This window comes from Lemur catta, chromosome X (genome assembly GCF_020740605.2).
Source record: "Lemur catta isolate mLemCat1 chromosome X, mLemCat1.pri, whole genome shotgun sequence".
Taxonomy (NCBI): domain Eukaryota; kingdom Metazoa; phylum Chordata; class Mammalia; order Primates; family Lemuridae; genus Lemur; species Lemur catta.
Genome location: NC_059155.1, coordinates 57,772,813 through 57,789,985, shown reverse-complemented (window position 1 = coordinate 57,789,985; position 17,173 = coordinate 57,772,813). Strand labels below are relative to the sequence as shown.

Sequence of the window (17,173 nt, the reverse complement as noted above, 5' to 3'; positions counted from 1 at the left end):
AAACATTCTCTTGCCTGCTCCCCAAGGACTTAGAGTTGGAGGCTCTAGATAAGGTGACAAACTTAAAGATGGGGTCTGAGGCCTCTTTTGTGACCTATGGTCTTTATTTCAAGCTCTGAGATCTCATGTTGTAGGATCAATAGGTGACAATTCCCCAAGAGACACATACAGGATTGAGCCCTCCTGGGCGGGTGTCTCAGTTCTCTCCAAGAGACTTAGGTCTGTGTTCAGTGGCTTAAGAGCTCTTTTCCTCTGGCGTAGGAGTCAGATTCCCCTCCAGGAAACTCAAATAAGGGGGAGGGGACCTCAGAGATGAGGTCTGAGCATCAACAAGGAACCTAAGCCATTTCAAGAGTCTGAGACATTCTGCATATAGGACAGCACCCACCTCCTTCACAGGGTAACACTGCACAGGATCACTCCACAGTGAGGCCTGAGACCTCAAGGGTCCTAAGCCTGCGTTTAGGGGCCTGAGACTTCCTCTTCTAGAACCAAGCGACACACACAGAAACACACACCGTTTAGAGAGGGGGATCTTCAGAGCTTTTCTCAAAGGATGTAAAATTTCTTTCAGGGAGATAAGATTTCCTCCCCATTGGGGACAAGGGTCAAAACCAACACCCAGGGACCAGAGACTCTACTTGGGTACATGAGACTCATTCCCTTTCCGAGTGACAAGGGTCTACATTTCCCATCAGTGGCCTGAGAACTCTCTCGTTGGAGCAAGAGTCTGAACTTCAATTCAGGATCTTAAGCTTTTTGTGAGGGATGGGCCCCTCAGTCCCCCACCTCCCCCAAAGACCTGAGCCTTTCTGTGAGAAAATGAGACTCACAGCTACTGGTGCTTGAGATCCTCCTGCTTATGGACTGCGATTTTTAGAGCCTGGGTCTGAGGCCTCTTCAGGGGCCTGCTATCCCCTTGCAGAGGTCCCAGGCGAGGTGAGGTCTTTAGGAGACCTGTTCCTTAGGGACTGGTGTCTGAGTGTTCTTGGGGGTCTGAGACCCCCACCCCCTCAAGGATATGCAACCTTTCTGAAATACTGCTGTGTCGTTAGGGACATAACATCTTGTCTTTTCCTCTATAACAGGGGTCTGAGGGCCTCCCCCACCCCCAAGAGCCTGAGTTTCTTATCAGGGGCATACGACCCCTGCCTTGGGAACACAAGAGCCTGAGACCACTTCTCAAGGGACATGCGATCCCAGAGATGATGTCTGAGGCCTCCCTACAGATCTAAGCCTAACTTCAAGGGCCTGAGACCCACTTTGCCAAGAAACTTGAGTTTTTCCCAGGGACAGGAGACTCACATATACACCAGTGACTGTCATGTCTCCAGAGATAAGGCCTGAGCTTCCTCCTCAAGGAACTTGAAGCACTTCTCAGGAACAGGACTTCCACCACCAGAACTGAGCCCTGGGTCCCTTACTTTGGGACATGGATATGAGTCCCTGAGGAGCAGGATCCTGAGTCTCCCCCCAGTGTTTTTTTTTTTTTTTTTTTTTGAGGCAGAGTCTTGCTCTGTTGCCTGGGCTAGAGTGCCGTGGCGTCAGCCTAGCTCACAGCAGCCTCACACTCCTGGGCTCAAGTGATCCTCCTGCCTCAGCCTCCCGAGTAGCTGGGACTACAGGCATGCGCCACCATGCCCGGCTAATTTTTTCTATATATTTTTAGTTGTCCAGCTAATTTCTTTCTATTTTTAGTGCAGACGGGGTCTCACTTTTGCTCAGGCTGGTCTCGAACTCCTGAGCTCAAACGATCCACCCGCCTCGGCCTCCCAGAGTGTTAGGATTACCGGCATGAGCCACCACGCCTGGCCCCCCCAATGGTTTGAACTTTACCTCAGGTGTGTGAGGGTCTGGTCCCCGCCTGAGGACCTGACACCTAAATCTTCCTGAGGGTACTGACAACCTCACCTCAGACAATATACATGTACCCCAGTCTTAGGGGCCTTTTAGGGACTTAAAGATTTCCTGCCTGGGAAGCTTGGGAGGGGACTTGGACCTCAGACTTCCATGAACCTTGGGGCTGTGAGTAGGATAGGATTCTGAAGAAGAGTCTGGGCCTCAAGGACCTGAGCTTCCCCTCTGGGGCAAGAGTTCCTGTGCCTTAGGGACTGGGGCCTGGACACTCTCTTGGGCATGAGGCTCTTCTCCCACCATACCAGGCAATCCTTTGGAATGAGGGAGAGGAACATCCTCAGTGTGGCCAGAGCCTCCACCATTGGACAGAGGGACCTGGGTGCTCTTCAGGATTATAAGAACTTCTTATCCTGAGCCCCCCCCCCGCCCAGCCTGGGCCAAGAAGGTCCTCCTACTTTCTGTGAGATGGTTGTCAGGTCCTGGGGACATGGAGTCCAGGGCCTCCCTTCTGGAAGTATGTTGTGCTATGCTTGCTTCCCACCTGCAGGGCCAGGGAAACATTTTAAGTTCTGAACTGTTTTTGACAAGCTTATTTCTTCCCAGAGACAGAGAAGGGGTTTGGGACATCCCCAATCTGGGGAAATTCTCCTCCACATCCTCCTTCCCCTTGGCTTAGGTAAATCTTTCTGTACTTCACAGGGGCCAGGGCCTTGTCTTGAGCCTCTTGTTCTAGGTCCCTTCCCACCCATTATTACTTCTGGCAGGATAAATCATCTGGACTCACAGGGTCAGGCCAAGAGTTGTTTATTCTCTCCATGGTTGAGGTAAAGCCTCTTTCCTCCACCACAGAAATAGAGAGCTATATATCCCTGATCCCAGGGATAGAGAGGAAGAAGGTCCTGTGCTGCCATGGTACTCAAAAAAACACCCCCTTTCAGCCCCTCCCTTATACTTGTCCTCATTGGAATGTGGAAGTAAAGGTCTGTAGGCTCATGAAACCTGCCCTTCCCAATGACAGAGGAGAGGCTTTCTGTCCTCCCACTTCTTGGGACAAAAGGAGGAAGAAGACATTACTTTTTTCTTGTCCTCACCTGGTCCAACTTGGGACCTTTTTGAGATGAGAAGAGGGGAAATTCTCTTGCCATCCCGGTCTTGGTTCTAAACTGTCACTGGGGGTGTTTATAGTCTGGAGGCCAGTTGGATCCCTGAGGAAGAGGGGAATTGTTGAGAGGAAGTCTGGATGGTAAATCTGGTCCCAGTTCTGACTACTGTGCTTCCTGTTTGTCCCAGTTCTCTGAATGTACCTTTCCTACCTTTAGGAGTCTTTTTGGCACTCTAGGGTCCAGGTGCTGGGGAGGTGGTGATGTCAGGAGTTTCCTTTCCCAGCTGTGGCTGCCTTGCTGAGAGTCTACCCTAAGAAAACATTGGCTTGTAAGCATCCTGAGCTTGGGGACCCCCAGAGGTTTTTGGTTGGTTGGTTGGTTGGTTGGTTGGTCGGTTTTTCTTTTTTTGAGAGAGTCTTGCTATGTTGCCCTGTCTAGAGTGCAGTGGCGTCATGATGGCTCACTGCAACCTCAAACTCCTGGGCTCAGTTCATCCTCCTGCCTCAGCCTCCCAAGTAGCTGGAGCTACAGGCATGTGTCACCACACCTGGCTATTTTTTCTATTTTTGGTAGAGATGGGGTCTCAGCTCTTGCTCAGGCTGGTCTCAGACTCCTGGCCTCAAGCGATCCTCCCACCTCGGCCTCCCAGAGTGCTAGGATTACAATCATGTGCCACCACACCTGGCCCCCCACAGAGCTCTTCGAGAAGGGGGTGTGCATGCTGAGGTGGTGGAGGTGCTGGATGTGGTACTGTAGTTGGTGCCTGGGTTCCAGCTCGGGGTCTGTCAGGGTTTTGGATGAACCAGAATATGTTCTGCCGGTGCTCTCTGGGCCTCAGTTTCCTCACTGGTCAGGTAAGGTGCTGGTGAGATGTCATTTAGCCTTGGGATTTTAGGTAACTCAGTCCAAAGCCCTCTGGACCTGGAGGTGACAGAATGGTGGTATTTTTTGAGAAGGAACTGGGTTCCTCCCCTATCTTCCTTGCCCTCTGTCTGCTCCCAGCCATCCAAGCTCAGTGGGCAGGACAAGTGGCCTGTTTGCTGTGAGGCACAGGGTTGATGAACAGCAGTTTTTGTGGCCAGATGTGTTGTGGTGAACAAGCTTGGTGGGACTTCTTGTCAAGGGGCCTGTCGGATAGTGTGGGGAGGTAGAGTTGTGTGTGGGAAGAGTTTGGGATTTGGAGATGGGCGGGATTGGGTTCAAACTCCCTGTCTCCTGCTTGGCTGCTTTATGGCTTTAGGCAAACTACTTCCCCCTTCTGCTGCCTTTTTTGCAAAAGTCCGTCCATGCCCAGGGTTATTGAGTGTGTGAATATCCAACCTTACCCACCTTGGACCTTGGCTGGTTCTTCCTCTTGCCTAGGATAGGCAGTTTGTCCCAGGATCACCTTGGTTCTTCCCAGGAGCCTTTGTCCACCCCTAGTAACCCATCTTTGGTAGCAAAGACCCGTCATTTGGCATCTAGGAACCTGCCAATTCTTACCTCAGCTGGAATTGGATAGCTAAGTGGTGAGGAAGCAGGAAGGGGTCTCTGTCCGGGCAACAGGGATTTGAGTCCTGTCTGTTTCTGCACTAAGCTTTTGTGTGGTCTTCAGGCAGTTTCCTTTTCTGGGTCTTAGTTTCTCCATCCGTGAAATGGGTAGTGGTGAGGGAGGTAGGCTGGACTTATTGCTCTGGAGCAAGTTGTAATCGCTTCTTTAATTCCCTGCTCCCCACTCCCTTCACCCTTCAAGAAAATTTTAAGTGAGACCCCTTGGCTTTTGGGGAAGTGTTACCTTTTGGGGGATGCGTTAGGATATTTCAAGCAGTGTTCAGCTTCCTTCTCCCTGGCTGGTGCTATACGCCTTTGGGTGCTTTTTTTTAACAGCTTTGTTGAGATGTAATTTATTTATCATACAATTCAGCGATTTAAAGTGTACAATTCAGTGGCTTTTAGTATATTCACAGAACTGTGCATCTATCACGACAGTTAATTTTAGACCATTTTCATCACCTTAAAAAGAAACCTTACACCCCTCAGCTGTAATCCTCCAACCCCCTCATCCCTTTCCAGCCCCTGGCAACTGCTAATCTACTTTCTGCCTTGATTGATTTGTCTATTCTGGACGTTTCATATAAATGGAATCATAAAATATGCAGTTATTTGTGACTTGGCTTCTTTCATTTAGCGTAATGTGTTCAAGGCTCATCCATGTTGTAGTATGTATCAGTACTTCATTCCTTTCTATTGTGGAATAATAGGTTCTTGGGAGTTTTTAAATTCTCCTTTCCTCAGTGGCCCAGCAATAGGTTGAGGCCTTACTCTTCTGCCCTTGGAGGGCTTGTGTTGGTCCTTAGACGGTAGTGTGTCTTTCTGTGTTTCTTAATGTGGTTTGCCGATGGAGCCAGGCCAGTGTTCCTGAGTGTTTTGGGGGACGGGGTGGTCTTGGCACCAAGGTTGCTGTGACAGAGCTGTGAAGCTCAGAATACTAAGCACCTCTTGGCCATGGGCTCTGGGAAGACATCTGTCCATGAGCTGCCATTGCTACTGCCATCTTATCCTGCCCCATCCCCCCTTTAGTGGCAGCTTATTCATCCGTAGTGTTAGCAGCTTCCCAGGCTAAGAGAGGGGATGCCAGGGCCCTGCTGCCTTAATTCTAACCCTCTCCCTGGGAGGATGTAAGGATGTTAGATCCTGCCGAATGGGAGCCATGCCATGTTATCTCACAGCCATGAGGCCCTAGAGCTCAGACACCAAGGAGTGCTACCAAGGGGGTTGTATTAGTCTCCTGTGGTCACTGTGACTAATTACCACAGACTGGGTGGTTTAAAACAACAGAAATTTATGCTCTCACAGTTCTGGAGGCCAGAAATCCAAAATCAATTTCATTGGGCCAAAATCAAGGTGTCAGCAGGGCCACACTCCCTCCAAAGGCTCTAGAGAAGAATTCAGACCTCTCTATTGGTAACTTGTGGTAGCTGCTGGCATTCCTTGGTTCGTGGCTGCATCATTCCAGTCTCTGCCTCCATCTTCACATTGCCTTCTGCTCTGCATGTGTGGGTTTCTCCTGCCTATCAAATCAAGTCTCTGTCTTATAAGGACACCCATTTGCATTTAGGTCCTACTTGCTACTCCAAGATAATCTCCCCATCTCCAGATCCTTAACTTAATCACATCTTCAAATGCCCTTTTTCATTATAAGGTAACATTTACAGTTCCAGGGATTAGGACCTGATATCTTTGGGTGGCCATTATTCAGCCTACTGCAGAGGTGTTCTTGTTTCCCTTCCAGGGAGGGGAAAGGAACTCCTTAAGTGGCCTCTTACTGGGCAAAGTCTTGTAATATTTGAGTCTGCCCAGTATCCCTATTATTGGGAGGCTTGGTATCCTCATTTCACAGATTGAAAAACTGTCTCAGAGCAGTTCATCACATGGCTAATAATTGGTGGAGCTGGATTGGAACCTAAGTCAGTTGGGTTCCATAGCCTGCTTCTACCACTTGAGCCTTTAGACCAGCAGGTTGTAGAGTCTTGCCTCAGCTCCTGGGATACTCTGGTGTCAGAGAGCTTTGCCCAGTCCTCTTGTGGAATCTCAAAGATGTGGAGGGATTTTCCCACAGGCTATGCAAGGTTCAGCACCTGAACTTGACCTCCTCATGCCAGGGCATTGATGTAACATAAACTTATCTAGGGCTGAGCTATCCCTCACCCCCCACTCCCATCAGCCTGTTCTAAACAATGTTTTCTCCCCAAGAGGAGAGAGAAGGGCCAGAGCCCAAGCTCTTCAGGCTGATGGTATCAGAGCCATTGGGTAGCTAGAGGTCTGGCCTCTTGATCCAGACCTAGAAGTCAATCTGGCTGCCCCAGGACCCAAACCCTGCTGTCTACTCAGGCCTCCTTTGTTTTTAGGGAAGAACCAAAATTTTCCCAGGATAGGCTGCTAGGTATAGCTCCATGCTGTGGCTCATGGGGCCTCCCATGTTGCCTCTACTGTAGGCCTTGTTGGTACCCAAACCCTAGCTCTTTTCTGCCTTTGTAAAATGAGGATAATTCTGCTTGCCACCTGGACTGTGGTAAGGACAATTAAATGAGGTCACCCATTGCACGTGGTACCTGGCATGGGGAGGTATTTAGCTAATATGAGTTCATCTTTCTTCCTGGCTCTTCCCTGCTTGCCTGCCTAGTCCTACCCAGGACTTTAGCTCTGCTGAACTCATTGCTGGGCTCCAGGCATCCCTGGTTCTTTGTGGCAGAAGTGACTTCATTTCTTATCCAATTAACAAGCATTTTTGGAGGTCTTGGTGATCTAATCCTTTGCTCAGGTGGCCCCTCCTCTCAGGTGCTAGCCTTAATGGCTGGGTCAGGTCCCTTACCCTTTTCACAACACCACAAGTTCATCTCTTTGACAGCCCTGCTCACACTGCATGGTTGTTGCCTATTTCCCTGCCCCTCGCTTAGCAGTTTGTGAGCTTATCAAGGGTAGAGACCAAGTGTGATTCATTTCTCTGTCTTTATTGCCTAGCCCAGGATCTGACTCAGTAGCTGCCTGGTAAATCTTTGTTGGGTGAATAAGTAAGAGCCCCTCTCCTCCTCTTTGATCTCCCTTTCTCAAACTCTGTTTCTCCCCTCCATACCTGGGGGCAGGAGGTTGTTGTGTTCCCGTCTTTTTAAAGAATTTTTCCTTCTGTCAGGTCTGGGGCTATAGTTACAGTTGGCACCTTCCCTGATGGAGACCCCTGGCTGGGGCAGGCTTCATGATTTTGGGAGATGACTGACCCTGTGGGGCAGGGATAGACTTGAGGGTAACTGGCTGGAATGTGCTAGTTCACAGCCTCCGGGGCAGGAGGAGCACCTGGACTGTTGGAATGTTGTACCCAAACAGGAGTTTTTGTGCTTGCTGCCCATGGAAGCCCATTAAGGCCTCCCAGGTGCCTTTGTCGTCTCTGGAAATCCAGCCACATCTTCCTGGGGTATGGGCCCTGATGGTGGGGCTGACCAGGTATTCCCTTGTCACCACCCCCTCTACATCCCCTCATATCCAGCTACTCACCTAGGACTTTCTGAGGGCCTCTCAGTTGTATGTCATCTCTCTGCTGATCTCTCCCCTTCCGTGATTGGTGACTACCTCATCAGTATATAGGTACATTATTTACAAAGCCTCTTTAGATCCTGAAGCTCCTCTGAAGCCCTCTTGACAGCTCTGTCAAGTAGGTCACACATCCCATTTGATAGCAAACTGAGGCTTGGCAAAATCAGGCAGCAAGCAAGTGATGGAGCTGGGATTGGAACCCAGAGCTCTCAGCCTCCAAACCTTGTGCTTACTGTTTTGCCAGAGATTCTTCTCCCCCGGTTTTCCTGGGGGATGAGTTCCACCCCTTGCCTGATCTGGGGGGAAATTGCCTTGCAGAGAGGTGGGCCCCTATGTCTGTCACCATTAGCCTGGATCCCGTAAGTCCTTGGGCAGAATGGTGTCTCCAAGGAGCAGACTTGGGAGCCTGTAGTTTCAGCCCTGTTGCTGGGTCAGGCTGGCTGCGTCTGGTGGCCAGCAGAGGGCGTGAGGGACTCAGGAAAGGTCTGCTGCTCCTGGTTGGTTTTGTTTTGAAATGGAAATTACGTTTTAAGTGGTTACACGGTTATTTTCTTTAAATTCTGAAATTATGCATTTGTACAGATTCACTTAACCTGAACTTCTGAGGACAGATATGCTTTGGAATTCAGAAAAATTTCAGAATTTAGAAAAGCCACCTGGTGTGTATACTTTGTATTATGTAACACCTCCAGCACTGTCTGAGGCAGCACTTCATGATCAAACACCTGAATGCTTTCTGCATCGAAAATTTGAACATTCACCCCCAAGTGGGATAATAGATTCTAGTCAGTTCCAGTAAGGATGCCAAATGAGTTAGATAAAGACTTTTGATTTTCAAAGCTTTTTGGATTTTGGAATTTGGGATAATGAATTGTATACCTTTATAAAGAAGGAAAATGAAATAAAATCACCTGTAACAACAGCATTTAGGGATAATATTTTATTGTCTAGCCTTCCCAATTTTGTGTATATATGTGTTTGTGTACATATGTACGTGTAAACATTTATGTGTGTATATATATGTTAAATGTATTCAGTCACAAATGAGATCACAGTTTACACACTTTTTGCCTTATGCAATATATCTTGGAATCCCCTAGCTGTTTGTGGGGTTGAGGGTCTAGGCTCTTGCCAGTTACTCCCGCTTCAACATCTCCCCCAGGTGAAACTCCTTGAAGTAGAGCTAGGTTCTTCACCCAGGCACTAACTGGGTCTGGGCCTCTGGCTGCCTGGGGCAATGTGGCTGCCTAGGCTAGGCCCTGCAAGGTTAGCAGGGGTCAGAAGGCAGATAGGGCCTCTGTTCTCAGGGTACCTGGGACCTCTTTGGAAGAAAGTGTATGTTCACCCAGTGACTGATTTCCCTAAAAGAAAAGGTCTCCTGCTCCCCATGCATGGAGTGGTCAAGCAGGGCTGAGAACTTTACCTTGCCCAGTGTCCTCTCTGCCAGTTATCTGGGCCTCTTGGGAGCTCGAGGGCAGGGCCCTGGGGAGCGGGTACAGGCCTTCCCTGTTGCTGACCCCCACCTCTTCCCTCCAGCAGGAGCACTGGTTTGAAAAGGCCCTACGAGACAAGAAGGGCTTCATCATCAAGCAGATGAAGGAGGACGGCGCCTGTCTTTTCCGGGCTGTAGGTGAGTCTCTGCCTCAGCCCTCAAGGGCCTAGGGCTGCCCCTGAGCTGTGTCCCAGTTATCAGGAGTAGCCCCTGACACAGGGTTGAGGCAGAGTTAGCTATCTTTTAGGGACTCTAGGCCCTAGCTTCAAGTTAGTATCTGGCCTGTAGCTTTGGGTCATGCGACAGCATAGTGGTACGAGAATAATAACAGCAATACTAGTGATAAATAGAATAACATCTTCTGAGGACAGATTGCTCTGTCAGGCACTATGGGAAACCCCTTTAATTCTCCCCCAAGCTAGGTGAGTGTAGGGACTATTATTGCTTCTGTTTGTCTGATGAGAAAAGTGGCTCAGAGATGGGGGGGCGACTTGCCCAGCGTCAAACAGATGGAGCCAGGATTCAGCGTCTGAGTTAGATTAGTCTGAGGCCCATGCTCTTAACCATAGCACACTGCTGTCACCCTGGGATATAGGTTTGCTGTCACCCCAGGTTTTCACCCAGACCCTATCTCTGGTGTGTGTTGAGTCTCTATCCCCCAATCTGTGTGTGTGTGGGGGGGGGGGGGGGTATCAAACTAGATCTTTAAAAGTTTCTTCTATTGTGGAATTCTTTTTTATTTTTTATTTATTTATTTATTTTATTTATTTATTTTTTGAGACAGAGTCTCACTCTGTTGCTCAGGCTAGAGTGCTGTGGCGTCAGCCTCGCTCACAGCAATCTCAAACTCCTGGGTTTAAGCAATCCTACTGCCTCAGCCTCCCAAGTAGCTGGGACTACAGGCATGCGCCACCATGCCTGCCTAATTTTTTCTATATATATTTTTCGTTGTCTATATAATTTTTTTCCATTTTTAGTAGAGACGGGGTCTCACTCTTGCTCACGCTGGTCTCGAACTTCTGAACTCAAATGATCCACCGGCCTTGGCCTCCCAGAGTGCTAGGATTACAGGCGTGAGCCACCGCGCCCGGCCTATTATAGAATTTTTTTAACTTACATAAAAGTAGAGAGAATAATGAACCCTCATGTACCTATCATCCAGCTTCAAACTAATCATCAACACATGGCCAACTTTGTTTCATCACTACCCTGCCCACTCTTTCTCACTCCCCTGAAACAGGAGTATTTTTAAAGCAATACCCTGACATTGGATCATTTCATTCGTAAATATTTCTGTATGCTTCTCTGATAAATACAGACTTTCTCTTTTTTAACATAATCAAAATGCCTTTATTGCACCTAACAAAATTAGTAATTCCTTAGCACCATCTGTTATCCAGTCTGAGCTGGATCTTTGAGGCCCTTCTAGCTTTGAATCTGTGACCCAACAAATAGTCGTGAGGGCCCGTGCTAGGGTGAAGGGAAGCTGGAAGTGTGACCTGATCCTCCCTTTGGAGCTCTGATCTCTACCAAGAAAAAGCACCCTGTCACAGGAGCTTTGAGCTGGGAGTCAGATGACCCATCTTCTAGTTCTGGCCATGACTCATAACTGCTTTGTGACCCTCGGCCTTCATTTTCCCATCTGTGAAATGGTGTTGATTCTCAAGTGCTCCTTGAGTTCCTTCTAGGTCTACTGTTCTCTCAATCTGTGTATTTCTAGTGGTGGCCTGGACTGGTTCAGGCTCCACTCCTGGCTGTGCACTGATTCTTGGTGTGACATTGTACAAGCAGCTCTTCTTTCCTGAGCCTGTTCTTCACCTGTAAAATGGGGCTAAACAACCCCAGTGCCATAACGACTTAATGGGGTTACTTTGGTAATTCCCTTTGTGTCTGACACAGACCGTCATGGAACAGTAGCATTGGTAAAGCCGGGATGCTGACCTCAGTCACAAGTGTTTGTTGAAAGGGTGAAAGAAAGGTTGGGTGAGTTGTCACCTCTCTGTTCTACCAAGTAGAAGAGGTTCTGGCATTGTGCTCTGTTGGGCTGGGAAAAATCTCACCCCTCCTACCCCTCTCTGGCTCATGTTCTTGTTCTCCTGTGATGTTTCCTAGGGCAAGAGCTGGGTTTAGGGGCATCTTGAATAGAAGGGAGGCAAAGAAAGAATAGATGGGGGCCTATTAGGTCCTAGGCCCTATGTTGAGACCTCAGGCTGGATGTGGGGTAAGCAGGGCCGCTGGTGGAGTTAGGGTCAGAGAATGTAACTGGGCGGCTGGTCTTGGGCAGTCATTGAAGTAGACCTTGGGGCTAGGGAGGACCTGGCTTGTGCAGCAACCTGTATGAAGAGCACTATTTGTGTATGTGTGTTTCTATCTAGCTGTTATCCCCAAACGCCTGCTGACCCTTCCCCTAACTGGGGCCTTCCAGTAAGGGGTCTGAGCTTACAGGAAGAGCTGACCGCGGCAGGTTGAAGGCCTTTCCTTATCTGTGTTATGGCTACACATTTCCCCTGACTAGGCTGCCCTCGGCTTTTCTCTGTAAAACCTCAGAAGTCCTGTGGCCTCTCCCTAGAAGTACATGGCCCCTGGTCTCTAGGCTTCATCTGAAGGTTTCCTTGGTGCAGAGTGCACAATACACGTGTCTAGGAAGGGGACTTTGTCCCCAGGCTTTCTGCCCTTTCCGTTTCCAGCCTAGCCTGGACAGGGACAGATGGCAGTTGCCTTAGGCTCTAATGCAAAGTCCTACAGGCTGTGACTTCCTGCCATGCATTGAATCGTGGAAGGAGCACGTAACTGCGAGTTGGAGTTGGGGAGGGTTGCAAACATAGAGGGCAATTTGTCCTTTTCTTGTGTGGTAAGCATTTAGCTGGGTGCTTCAGGCTCACCTGCAATATTTGGATCATTATCCCATGAGGCAGGTGAGAAGATTGAGGCTTAAAAAAAAGGAATGACATGCCCAGGGTCATTAGTGGCTGGGCTGGCATGGGAACCCAGATATGTCCAAAGGATACATTCATTGTGATCTAGGAGCCTTATAGCTTCTTAGCTTGGTTGTCAACTGGCTGGGTGACTTCAGTTGTGTTCCTTGATCTCTCTGGGCATTACCTCCTCCAACTAGGAGCACATGGCCATCTATTGTTGGGAGTCCTGAATCAGGTGGCTTTCTGACCTCTGTTTTGCCTCTGGGGTCTGGGTGTCCCCTGTGTGAACCAGTATCCATTGTTTGTGCTCATTTCTATCCCACCACCTCCTATTGGGGATTCATGAGCATCGGTGAAAGCTTGGGTGGAGTGGAAGTGGAGCCTGAGTTTCTAAAGGTATCCTGTGGCCCACCCTACCCCTGCTATGCTCAGATAATCTCCTCCTGGAAACGTGACTCTGCATCTCTCCCTCTCTCCCTCCCTCCATATGGGTTTGACTCAGCAGAAACCTCTCACCCTGACCATGGCCCTGGTGCTGGCCTCTGTGGGCAAAGTGGAGGCCACATGGTTGTGTCTGCATGGGCCATGGGGAGCGGCTGGGGCTGTATGTGTTATGGCAGTGAAGCCCAGAAACGTTAGCCAAGCCCATTCTTCTGGTCCTTTTGGTTTGGAACATGGACCATCAGCACTGGAAGTGATGGATCTTAGATAATTTGGACTATTTTATAAATGGAGAAACTGAGGTCTCAAGAGAAAGCCAAGGACCCTGCCCTATTTAGGTCACAGAGCCAGTGTCAGAACATCGATGTTTGAGGTTGAACCAGGCCACAGGAGGAGAAGATTCCTATGGGCCATTTCCTATACACCAGCTTCCTTAGGCTTCTCTTTGCCCTGCATCCTTTAGTTTTCTCATCCTTGCAGTGGGAATCCTTGAGAAACCAAGGAGGCCAAGTTCTCCTGTCTCCCCCACTAAGTGTGTGCCAATTAGGGTAGTTGGGACCATGGGCCAGGTCATACCACAGCTGCTTGACAGGCAGGTGAGACCTTTTTCTGGCTCATCTCCTGAGGAGATGAGCCCTCAGTGGGGCCAGGGTTCCCACTGAACCAGGAGGGCAGTAGGGAGCAGACCAGGTCGCTGTCTCTCCCTGCTGCTTTGTGTACACACATTTATATGGTTTGTTTTTAGGTTGCCTGCAAAAACCAAGCTTCCTTTTCTATCCTTAGTGGAACTTGCTGTGACTCTTCTAGCAGGCAGGAAGGCAGGCAGCAACCTGGGGAGCAGGCAGTTCCCAGGGGGCCTCTAAAGCAAATGGTAGGACCTTGTACTTAAACCCCTGTAGAAAGATAATCCAGGTTCTCCTGTCTTGCTTCTCCACATAACTCTGGATACATACTGGTTATATTTTAGGGAACCTGAGTAGGAAGGATTTCCCCCAGGCTGCAGGGGAGAGAGGTTAAGGCAAGTCTGTTATAGCTATAGTTAGTTATCCCCCCACCTACCCTTGCAAAGGCTAGGAAGGAGGTGAGGGAATTCCTGAGTTTGTATAGCCTCATATCTTGTCCAGGCTTCATTTTTTCCTGGTTGGTGGCAAGGGCATCTACTCATTGAATGTGATAGTTCTCTGTTGTGGGGATTGTTGTGTGGGCATTTGTACTCGGGGAACATCTTTGGCAGGCACTGTTGGCTGTATATGTGTACACATGTACACTTCTATAGTGGTTTCTCTATGTGCTCAGAGAAAGGAGAGAAGTGGGATGTGTGGGGAGGGTAAAGTTCATGTTGACCTTTGTGGCCTTAGGGAGAGATTTAGCCCCTGATATCTATAATCTCTGCCCATTCTCATGCCTTTCCTGAGTTCCAGCGGATATTTGTGTGTGCTGGTGGGGAAACTGAGGCAGACAGTGTCGGGCCTGGCCTCAGAGAGTAAGGTGACTAAGGTGATAGCTGGATTGGGGTGGAGGTGGTAATATCACCTGGGTCCAGCAGTTACTCGTTAAGAGCCTCGCCTTTACCCCCCTAAATGTGTGATCTTGGGTCAACTGTGCTTCATTTCTATATCTCAGTATCCCTCCTGGGTAAAGTTAGGAGTGTTTCGGTGAGGATTGAATGAGTTGGAGTGTGAAAAGGCTCTGTTGGAACCACTTGTAGTATTGTACTGAGGGTTTCTGAGCCCTGTTGGGGATGAGGACAGAGGTGGGGTCGTAGGGGACCCCCTTCCAGCTGGACTCTGGAGGGGAGAACAGGTGCAGATTGCCCACAAGTGCAGCGTCAGCAAGAGGAGGAGTTTCAGTTTCTATCAAAACAAGTTTCTGAATTCCCCTACCTCTGCAGGTCCATTGGGTCCCTCTTCCTCCCACCTCAGGCCCCTCCACAGGGAGTCCACTCTGCCAACCTTCTGGGAGGAGGAGGGCTTTCTAGAGGAAAGAGGTGGGGCTAGGAAAGTCAGAAAAGCTAAGCCTTGTTGAGTGCTTACTATGTTCTTAGCTCTGTGCTAGATGCTTTTCCTGCTTTATGTCATTGAAGAAATCCTAGTCTCCCTTGGGGGGAGGTACTGTTGCTGTTTTTCTTGGTTCAGAGATGCACATTTTCTTCCACATTAATGGTTCCTTAATTAGGGTACATCTTATTAGTGTGGTGGGGTTCTCCCCCAAAAGCTGTAATTAAATATATATTATACCATATCGCCTATCAGTGGTATCATAGGGGACGTGATAGTTTACATTTTATAGGTAAGTGGAGAAGTGTCATAACTTGCCCATATTTCAAGACCGTGTTTTGTGAAGCCTATATTAATTTGATACTAATGTTGTTGCAAAAGTTTTGCGCTAAGTTCACAGAAGGTAGGCTTCTGGACCTTTGGATTCAGTAGAGAGCCAGTCCTGCTTGCAAGAGGAGGGGCAGCCTAGGCTCTGCATTTGGGGCTTTCCTCTGGCTGAGGAAGTACAACAGAAATGAGGAAGGGCTCAATAAGCAGTCCCAGAAACATTCTGGCTGACCTGTGGGTAGCGGGCAATGTGAAGGAGTCATTGTGCTTGTGACAAATGGGGCTGCTGTTTCTTTACTACCTCTGCTTCAGGTGCTTCAATTGTAGTCTTGACAACACCCTTTGCGAGGAAGAAGAGTTACTGTCCCCACTTTATGGATGAAGACATCTCAGCCCAGATAGGTTAAAGGCCTCTTCCAGCGTCACACAGCTAGGAGGCAGCAGAGCCTTTCTGCCAGACAAAGGAGTCACTGTCAGGGGAGTGGGACCCTCCCGAGGTTCTCCCCTAGCTCCGATTCCTGTCTCAGAGTCTCCCCTTTTCCCCATTTTTCTGCATCTGACGTCTAGCTCTCACTGATAGAACTCCCAGGCCTAGAAATGACAGTTGACCCTTTCATAGGAGATAGGTTTTCTCCAGCACCTTAGCCTACCTCCCTGAACCTGGCAGGCCGACCCCGATTTAACCCCTTCACTCCCATTTCAGTTCCTGTTTACTACAGCTGCCGACAGCACTGCCTCCCAGCACCCCAAGCTCAGCCTACAGAAATAGCTCCTGAAGCAGCTCAACTGTGCAGGCTCTGTGGTCCTGGCTTCTAAGAAAGGCAGCAGCAGGGGGCCCCCGAGCCTGTGTGCAGAACATGTGACTTGCTGGAAGTGCCTCGGGAGGGGGTGGGGTGGGGGGCGGGGGAGATTGTGGCCACAGAACCCACATCCTTGTTTACATCGGTGAAGGGGCTACCCCTTCCCGCCTTCACATCCCCCACACCCCCTCACCCTTCAGGTCTCTGCGCCTCCAAGAGGACTTGAGACAGACATGGGCCCCATTTTCTATCTCAGAGCAGCCTTTCTTTCCTTATCTTACAGAACCCTCCAGGGAGGGAAAGGGAGGGCAGTGAAGGTGTTCTTCTGACAGTCCTTCAGAGAGGTAGACTGATGGTCGTGGAAGAACTCTGGAGTGTTCCCTGTGTGATCTGATTCTATCCCAGTTCCCCAGGGAGATCCCATCAGAGCAGTGGTCCTCTGGGGAAACAAAGGGAAATTCCCTCTTCAGTGTTTCAACCAGTGGAAATTAGACTTGCCTAATCTTCAAGCCCATTTCAATTTTCACAGGGAGAAGAGCTCCCTGGCTCCCCCAGCCTATCCATCTGCTCAGCAAACTTTTCCTGATTTTCTTTACTGTATCAGGCCCTGACCTGGGGGTGGACTTAGGTGTGAACTGCCCTCTGCCTTCAGTGGGAGCCCAGTGTGATCTGGCAGAAGTCTGAGCATACCTTTGAGAAATCTGATGAGAGAGGTCCCCTGGAGGGGGAGGAGCTGTGTTAAAGAACATGCTGGTGTTTGAGAAGTAGGCAGCTGAAGCGGATGGGAAGAGCATCCTGAAGAGAAGGGACGGCATGTGTGAAGATCCTGAAGCGAAGTAGAGGGAGCCTGCTTCCTTCTTGCCTTAGTTTGACCAAACCCCACAACGCCTGGACCATTTGGGCTGCAGGCTGCCTTCCTGAGTTAAGCTGAAGTTACTTGCATGTATGTCTTATTTCTCTCACTAGACTGTGTGCTCCTCAGAAGCAGGGGCAGGATCTTACTCACATTGGTCACTTCCACGGTACCCCACATTCAGGTCTCACTGTGAAGAAGGGGACTCTGATTTACTGAGTGACTACTCTGTCCCAAGCCCAGTGATAGTCAGTTCATACCCATTATGTCATTTAATCCCTACAAAAGGCCTGCCAGGTTGTTATCCACCTTGGTCTC

The 17,173-nt window shown here is 49.4% G+C and overlaps 1 protein-coding gene across 2 annotated transcripts in view; it reads left to right on the top strand.

The window, feature by feature from the left end:
* The window catches only part of OTUD5 (OTU deubiquitinase 5), a 31,315-nt gene that overhangs the window by 1,515 nt on the left and 12,627 nt on the right, over positions 1 to 17,173 (top strand). For both annotated transcript variants that reach the window (XM_045538082.1, XM_045538081.1), the window contains exon 2: positions 9,564 to 9,657. In XM_045538082.1, coding sequence (XP_045394038.1) covers positions 9,564 to 9,657 — 94 coding nt within the window. The remainder of the gene's footprint in view (positions 1 to 9,563; positions 9,658 to 17,173) is intronic.